Raw genomic sequence first — 9,539 nt, forward strand, 5'->3', positions numbered from 1 at the left:
AAAATGTAAATTACAGTCCCTCCGTCTCAATCGAAAAAATGAATTCCGAAGTACAATAGTTAATTAATAAATTTTATGTGCGTACTCTATTAAAATAAAAGTTATTTACTATATTAAAAGAGTAACTATTAAACATTAGTTGAACATATTCTGAAAATGTTTGAAAAATAATGTAGTTAAAGAAAAGATAATTTGATTTTCAAAAAGTATTTATACTAGACAATTGCAAAAATTATATTTTTTACTTTTGTCTTAAATATTAAAATATTTTGCAAAATATCGGATAATCAATATTTTATATAGTTTAGGATAAAATAGTTACGTTTAACTTGAAAAAGTTATTACAATGCAGATTTCATAAAATGGTTTATTAAATAAGAAAATGTAAAAAAATGTTATTTTTTAACATGCATCTTTTGGAAGGCAAAAGAAATCTTAAAGTCAGAACAGTTAATTCTATTGACTTTTCAGTATTTTTTTCTGATTTAATTTGAAAGAATCTACAAAAAATTCTTGTAATATCAAGGCTTTTAATTATTTATATTTATTTGTAAGTTAACTTTATTGATTTCATCATGCAACAATATTTGCGCATCAAATATATTTGACATACATTGAATACTGTAATATCTTTGATAAAAAATAAGTTAGCCAATATGGATTCAATTCAAAGAAACAAATGAAATTAATTTAACATATGAAAACTCAATTTGGATCATCAAAGACTTTAATCTCCAAAATTTAAGTGTAATGGAAATTAGAAGAGCTTTCATATGTTTGATTTTAAAAAAAAAAAAAATCTAATATATAAACTAAGAAAAATACTTTCTTTTAATTTTCAGGTACGTTTTTGTACTTTAATATTTTAAAAGTCTTTTGAAGTATCAAATTAATGTTACAAAAACAAAGCAGCAAAAGCAGAAAAATTTAAAAGATATCTATAAATTAAAATTTTAATGTCAGTTTGGACCCGAGCTTAGCATGAGCCAAATGACACTAGTAAAAATATATAAGAGAACATCTTATTTCTATGTTATCTCAACGGGATGAAACGTATATAACTGAAAGTCTAAAACTGATGCTATTTATTTGTAGAACATTTTCGCGTCGTGCAGGGTCTATTATGAGGAAGCAATTCTTACAAGAATTTTTTTCAATTTTTAAGACTTAAACCCCTAATCAAGGGTGGCAAGATTTCATCTATCCAATCACTTCCTTTCGTGGTGGTGAAAGATTTGGAGACTCTTACTTTTGACGTCTAATTAATTTATTTATTTTTGTAACTTAGTTATTTCAGTAAAAGAGATACCGAATTTTATTATTTCATTCAACAAAATATCTATAATCACAAATATTATATAACTAACTTGACTTTATTATTTATCTTAGCGGATTCAAAAGACAACTACCTTTTTCAACAATTGCATGTAATATGTAACATTTTTTTTTTTTTTTTGCCATTTAAATGAATGTTACATCTATTGTAAAGCTTGCATAATTTAATCCGCTTGTACACAATTTTTTATTAATCTTTAATTGATCTTAATGTGGTAAAGAATGGGTTTTGGGCTTCTTCTTTTTTTCCTTTAATCGATATATTGGGTTTTGGGTTTTGGGCTTAGATCAATATGAATCCAAACAAATTTTGATAGATAAAGTAGCCAAAGCAATAAAAGAAAATATATATCAATAATATCGTTTATAAAGAGATGTCAGTTCAGATACAACATAATATATTGGTTCTCATATAATTAAATATGTTCTCTTCTAAATATTATACAACCAATTATCTTTGCAAGTTCAGAAGATATAAAATTTCAAACATCGCGTCAATGTAATAACATTTATTTCATCACTTAAATAAATATTGCATTTATTTGAACGTCAATTACAAATTCACTACACACGTGCAACGCACGTACACTAAAACTAATCAAACTAAACATCCAAAAAGAAATAATCCCCACACTATTAATCTCTGCTTACGGATCTGTGCAATTTTAATCCCTGCATAACTTGTGGCTAACCAAACCCCTTAATATATTGCGGACAATGCACTCAATTAAATGCGGGGTGGGGAGTAATTTTTATTTTGTGGATATTCATGGATGACGATACTTATTCTATACTGCATTAGATTTTTGTTTCTACTTCTATCAGAGACAAACAACTGTATGAGAGAGTAGTGAACAATATGATTCTTGATTTTAATTCAAATGCACTTGCTTAAAACAATGGTTTCCACTAGTAAAGCCTGAGCACTAATGTTGAATCCTATGGTACCAGATGATTGTGAGCTGCCTCTGAAAAGTGAGTTAAAGAGGATGAGCATGATTCAGTTATTAAAAAGAAGAAAAACAATAAGGGAAAAAGATAATAACACGGATGTATGAGGCCTGTGACAAGGAGGGTAACAATTCAAGACACAGAAAAAAGAAGTGAAACAAGTACAAAAATGTGAAAGAATGGATAGGGATATATGTTCCAATGCTCGTCCAGGGGAGAAGAAAGCCTCTTGTTTGAAACTCAAAACGGAGCCTAGTATTAGTCGAGGTGATTCACTTGCATTTAAAGCAATTCAATTGAAATTGATGTGAATCACTTGAACTCCTAGAAATCTAATCTCCCAAATGTTGTGAAAAATGAACTAAATGTTTTCTTGATTAGTAAAATTACCCAGCTGTTGATCCTTGAGGTTGATAAGAGAAGTTGAAGTTTTAAGTATTTAAGTGATGATAATAGATTATTGTTGCTCAGGTAGTCAGCTTTATTTCTTGCATTGTTGAAAATTATAAACACACACATAGTGGAACCATGAAACAATAGCTTGTGCATGCAAATTAGTCTTGCGTCATTCTTTTTTTTTTTTTTCTTTTTTTTTTTTATGACATGGGAACCCGTAGCCGCTATCCTTCAGGTGCGCACAGGGTAAACCCAGCTCCTGTGCAATAGCTATTCATGAAAGTGCTTATAGGTTGCGATCTTGAAATTGTTGAGTCTTGGTGAGTGGAATAGATGAACAGAAGCAAAGAAAGAAATTGAACTTGAATCCTATATAGAACATGTTAGGTCAGTTAGGTTCTTTGCCCGAAGACGAACAAAAGTCTAAGCGTGGGGTAGTGATATTTGGCTTTTTTGCACATGTATTGTTCAGTTTTTTTTGGGTATATGCATATGTTTTGTTAGTAGAACTAGTCCAACGCTCTCTATAGGATTGACTCTGGACTCAAAGCCAAGCTATATTTGTTGTGAGTTGTGACCAAGCACCTTTGAATGTCGTCCAGCTTAGAAACCATTGAACTTGCTGCCGGAGAAGGGGAACCTCAACTAAGAAAGAAGAAGAATAAGAAGAACAACCGAACCCTTGGGACCTTCTTCAACCCCAGGATGTGATGAGTCCACATCGAGGTGCCAAACGACTCCGTCAGGTTGTAAGCTGGGCGTGATCACCAAACCCCCGAGTTTGGCGACAGAAATATGAACTGAAATTGATAACTAAGGCAATATCTTAAACGAGATTCATCAAAACTGAAGTGACTAATACAAAATCCAAACCTGTTATATGCAATGGATTGTAATGTGGATTCATTTGAATGCTCTTTGCTAATCCCTTGAACAGATCTGTGATGTCATAACTGATAACACTATGTACACTCATGATTGTCTGAATGCCTACACCAAAAAATAAAAATAAAATAAAGCAAACCCACTTAACAAATACATGTATGATCATCATCCCCGCTATTTTGACTTAAAATAATGATGACAAAAGGCAATTTTCTACCATTTCAAAAATCTTCAATTCTTTTACAATCTTCGAGCTTATATGTCATGAGTTTAGAAAATTTTCAAGCTTTATTCATGTGCCAGAAAAGAAAATAATGAAGCAGAGCTTCCCCACCTAAGGAACCAAATGGCTACTTACCTATGTTACCACACATTACTGAGAACTTTCTATTTAAAGATTCAAGATAATTTGCTCAATAATTACCAGGTTACTAGAGGTAATAATAAAAACATATCAACTTGGCTTCAATACAAATCTAAGCTCTACAAATATTTCTGTAAGCTATCTGATTCATAAAGGATAAACTTTATTAACCTAAAAATGCCAGAGCAGAATTTTGCAACAAATATATCAACCATCTGTACCACTAACTGCAAAACATCTACAACACTTGCACATTTTTATGCTGAAAGTGCTCCATTGAAAATATTTGATGAAATCTTCGAATTTGATCATGGAAAAGATATGAAGCAACTAGATCATGGCAAGAAGCATAAACTTCAGTCTGAAAGCCAAGTACAACCACTTAAGCCATTCAAAATTGCTACAGAAAGTTGAAGCCAAATTTTAACCTTGGATCTACCAATATCGCAAAAAGAAGCCTGAATTATGTTTTACCTTTACTTGTTGTCTCATAAACAAATCTGGACCATAATTCTGCGCCTTACTCCCATTTTTCTCCTTATTGTTATCCCTGCTTGACATACGATCTTTGTCAATGCAAATGCTAGGATCCTGTTTCCTCGACCTATCTTTGTGTTTGTGCTTCTTATGCTTCTTATGCTTCTTTTCCTTATATTCATTCTTCAAATTTGATGCACCTGAAGGTAATCCGATGTCTGCCTATCATTAACACAACGATAAGTTACTCAGGAAATTTTATGACAAAACTATAGTAGTATAGCTAACCAAGCCTTGAGTTAGCACTCCCAAAACAGTAAGAGAGCACAACAAGGATCTCTGAGCTTAAAAGCATCCGTAAGAAGACCCAAGCCAAAAGGATGCAAAGGTACACGTCTATGTCCCACATAGGAGGAGCTTTTGGACAGCTTATCGAGTTCCATTCCTTCACCTTTCCTTATTTTTGTGTCCCCCACCACATTCCTAAGGTATCGTGTCTCAGATATAGAGGGAGGTAATGACCTCTTACAAAAAAGATCGAGATGTTTCCTAATGGTCTAGAAGATCAACTGAACCACCAAGTTCTCTAGGCCCTGAAGACACAAAACAACAGATGATGGAAATCCCCATTTCAGATAAAGAATATCCAATAGAGATATATATAAGCATTCGCAAAGCTAACATTGAAGCAAAATTTCAAGAGCATTTCATATTTTTCAAATCCTGCCAATAAAAAGTATCAAACGACATAACATCTAAGGTAATGAACTCACTAGGAACGAGAAAATGAAAAAAATGGTCACTTATGTTTGGGTGTAGGTCAAAAATAGCCCCTTAAATATACTCTTGAGCAGTTTTGGTCCTTTTAAGTATGCCAAAAGTGAGTACTTATAATTTGTGTCAAATATTTAAATAACTCTTTCTATATTAGGATTTGACAGAAATTGTGGAAAAAAAAAACAGAAATGCCAGGAAAGTCTCATCAATGACTCAACATTCTACCACTAGCAAACCAACATCTATTAAAATTAAGCAGTCATACATGTCAGAGGCAGGCATCTTAAGACTTTCATCAACTGATCTATTTAAGATCAGAAGCATCATGAAGCTCCAAATTTGATCTATCACTGCTTTAAACCTCACGAGCTATCCTTGTCATCGTGAAGCTCTGATAGACAGTGAATATAGTAGCATGAACAATCAAAAATGGAATTTTTTTTCTCGATCAAAAAGGAGTTTTTTGCACCATAGGTGGTGGGTAAAAGTTAAAGAACGTACACTTTCTACTTTTATGAAAATGATTTCAGATTAAGAAAAAAAAAAAACATCAACCCAATAACCCACAGCTCTGAAAGGTATTACCAGATCAAAGTCTGCACTTTAAATGTATATAAATGAGTTTCCCATTTTTCAGGGAGGGAAATAGGGAGATAGCAAGGGTGAAACTTAAAGTAAAAAACGTACAAGAAACATAGAGCATCCCGGACAAAGCAGGATATCATATATAGGTCCTAAACATATTTCGCTGGAAGAAAAGATGGTTACTTCAGATAAAATTGGCAATAGAAATGTTTGCTGGACGATATATGCAAGAAAACAGTAGAAGTAGATAAATTCCTTTTTAAGTACATAAAATAATGGATCCCTATGAGTGTGACCCATGCAATTTTAAATGAAGGGCCAGCCTTATATATTAACCACAAGTTAATCATTCAAAATATATCTTGACGACAAGTAAGTCTCCTGACGCAGAAACTTTGATCTTGCACCAAGCAAGATTTTCTCTAAAATTCTAGTTTCAATGACCTTCTGAATCATCATCATCATCATCATCAAAACCAGAAATTCCAAGGAATAACAAAGTTCTCAATCTTTCAATGGGAAAGACCAATAAATGTCAGATATGCTATCAGAAACTAAAATGCTCCACTATGTAATAAAGAGCCTACTGACCGTTTACTTTCATTTGATCTGATAAAAGTATAACATAATTGAAGCAAAGGGGAAAAATCAATCTAGGAGCAAATACTGTACGAAGTTTAAAACCCTCAAAAGCTCCTATCTCTTCCGAACTTGTTGAGATCAAGATCCATCATAACTATGCAGCTAATAACCCAGAGATGAAAAGACCTTCAAAAAGAAGATAAATTAACAGCTTGCCTAAAGTCACAAAGCACAAACACAAGATGCCAACCAACTAAAAAGAATACCATAACAAACAAAGAAAAAATGAAATAGAACAATAGCACTTAGAGATATTGAGACTATATTGCAACAAGTCAACAACAGAACAATCAAAGTTGTGACTCTGTCAAGTCGCCATAACATTTCATCTAGTGAAATTTCCACCGGTTTAATTCAGGAATTTGCAACCAAAAAAAAAAAAGTCAATTCCTTTTTTTAGATAATATTAATACCATAACAAAAATAAGTGCTTCAAATCATTCTAACCAGCAATTTAAACTGCATTCCCTCCTCTATATGAAGATAAACCATTTTCCACAGCGCATGGTAACATTTGCACAGATTATGGCACCCAACATGTAGTACATTCTACTACAAAGCTCTTACTCCCTCTGTTTCAATTTGTTTGTCTTTCCTTTTTAATCCGTTTCAAAAAGAATGTATCTTTCCTCTTTTTAGTAACTATTTGTTTCCAACTTTCCATATCATGTTTAAGACCACAAGATTAAAGGACATTTTGGTACGTTCAACATATCTTTAATTTAAGACCACAAGATTCAAAAAAAAAATTTACTTTCTTAAACTCCGTGTCAAGTCAAAACCAGACAAACAGATTGAAACGGAGGGTGTAATTGTCTGCAACATCAACTACCCCTTGATTCCAAACTAGTTGAGGTCGATTATATGTATCAATTCACTAATTCATCAAAACTTAGAGATTCTCAAAATGTCACATGTCCACAAGAACTAATGTACATTATGCTGATAATAATAATAATCTAGGTAGTCAAAAATTGTTTTTGTTAGTTAGGTGTGATGTTAAACATGGATTTATCTGACACAGCAATATATCTTAAATCGATTAATTTCATTCACTATTTGGATGACAATAGTGATTTGGTAAATGGCATTGAAATTAATAACTTTAATACTAAGAACGAAAAAATTAAAATTGGAAAAGAGATTAGGGTTTCCTTACTTACAACTCGATTTGCCTCGCCGGAGGGAAAGAGGGGGAAGAACTAAAGAACTGAACGCCTATTTCGGGCTTATATAAAGTGAAAAAATTTGCACTTTGTACTTCAAATGGGCTGGTCTTCAATTTTTCGCCTTTATGTCTACGGAGCATAAGTTTTTTTTATGATAAAACTTATACAAATAACTACCTTTTAACAGTTTCTAACAAGTTATAGCTATAAATTGAAGATTTACAATTCGTAGCTGCTTTTGGCTGTATTTCAGTTGTATCTCGCGTTTTTTAAATACAGCAAAATACAGCGTGGCTGTTGAATAAAAAAAAGTTATATTTATGGCAATAAAAATCTTTTTCAAATTATATGATAATTTGTATTAATGGTTCCTTGATTAACGCAAACCTCGTGAGGTTCCATTACAGCTAATGTCTCTCTATCAAAATCACTCCATTCAAAAGTTTTTTGCTGATTTTTTTTGTATTCGGTTATATTTCGCGTTTTTGAAATACAAGAAAATACAAAATTTGGCAGAGTAAAAATAGGCTGTATTTATGGAACATATTCTCTTCTTTCATTTTAAATGGTAAGTCAAATTATATCAAACATGTATCACGCATAACGGCTGAAGTTCCATAACAACCCATGTTTCTCTCTCCAAATTACTCCATTCCAAACTTTTAGAAATACTTCCAAATACAGAAAAATATACACTGGAATACAATGAAATATGGTTGATTGTTTAAGAAATATAAAATTGTAGTATGCGTATATACAATGGATACAATGAAATGTATTAGAAGTTGTTTCGTAAATTAGAAATACATTGAAATATAGCGAAATATACTGAAACAGTACACTGAAATATACTGAAATATATTGAAACGGTACATTGAAATATAGCGAAATACACAGAAATATACTAAAACACCACAATCACAAACCCTACCAAATCACCACAACAACTGGAAAAACCCTCCTCCTTCTTCCGCCGCCTTTCTTCCGATCCATCATCCTGCTTCACTCCAAAAACCCTACCGAACCACCACAACAAACTGGAAAAAAACCTCCTCCTTCCTCCACCGCCTTTCTTCGATCCACCACTGTCCTCCTCCACTCCAAAAACCATACCGAACCACCACCAAAAACCATTAATACATGATGCATATGGAGTTCAGATCTGAAGAACTAGAACCTTAAGGGTTTTTTACGAGTTTGGAGATGGAGATGGTAGTAATAGTGGTGGTGGTAGTGGTGGCTCCGGTAAAACCCACTTCTCCCTCTTTTTCAGATCTGAGTGTATTCTCAGATTTGGGGTCGTTCCACCATCGTCGCTGCCACCTCATCATCATTAACAACAGGAGCAATGGCGGTGGCATCGACGGCTTTAGCAGCAGCCGGAGTAAAGTCATGATTGTTATTCGACTGGGAAGCAGCAACAACTTGTGCAACGACGACGTTGCTACAGTTTCTACGAGCTTTAACGCGCAGTTGCCTCACGAAATTTGACTGAAGGAGAAGAGAAGTCGGAGATATAGAAAGGGAGGGAGAGAGGCGGCAGTGAGGGGAAGGGGAGAGAGGAGAGAGATTTTTTTTTAGGGTTTGGAGAAGATGATAAATCTTAAATATGTAGTGAGGGAGAATAGAGAGGTACATGTATTTCAAAAGTTATTGGACCAGTTATGAAATGTAATTTTGAAAAAATAAAGCTACAAAAATTAAATAAAAAATAAGGTAGTTATTATTCATAAATAAGTCTTAGAGATAGCTATGACAAGTAAATTTTCCTTTTTGATTTATGTGGGGCATAATTTATGGAATATTATGATGTAAAAATATAAAAATTATGCCCCGCAAAAAAAGTTACTCTCTCCATTTCAATTTAAGTTAATCTATTTCCTTTTTAATCTGTAACAAAAAGAATGACCTATTTTCATATTTGAAAACAATTTACATTTATGCAATGATTTATAGTC

General features: G+C 32.8%; 1 protein-coding gene across 15 annotated transcripts; it reads right to left on the reverse strand.

Annotated features, from left to right (window-relative positions):
- Positions 1–1,829: 1,829 nt before the first annotated feature.
- LOC132611456 (uncharacterized) lies at positions 1,830–7,723 on the reverse strand. Of its 15 annotated transcripts, none has more exons than XR_009571660.1 (4): positions 7,576–7,723; positions 4,406–6,538; positions 3,556–3,672; positions 1,830–2,303 (listed from the first exon to the last, which is right to left on the reverse strand). XR_009571660.1 is itself a non-coding variant. In XM_060325886.1 (4 exons), exons 2-4 carry the CDS (start codon positions 4,815–4,817, stop codon positions 3,655–3,657), a joined length of 342 nt encoding a protein of 113 aa, XP_060181869.1. In that variant the 5' UTR covers positions 4,818–5,001; positions 7,576–7,711; the 3' UTR covers positions 1,830–3,654. The 15 variants fall into 15 exon arrangements, 1 of the variants encoding a protein (XP_060181869.1); XR_009571661.1 differs by having other exon boundaries at positions 1,830–3,482; XR_009571662.1 differs by having other exon boundaries at positions 1,830–3,495.
- Positions 7,724–9,539: the final 1,816 nt, after the last annotated feature.

Source organism: Lycium barbarum, chromosome 9 (genome assembly GCF_019175385.1).
Source record: "Lycium barbarum isolate Lr01 chromosome 9, ASM1917538v2, whole genome shotgun sequence".
Lineage (NCBI taxonomy): Eukaryota > Viridiplantae > Streptophyta > Magnoliopsida > Solanales > Solanaceae > Lycium > Lycium barbarum.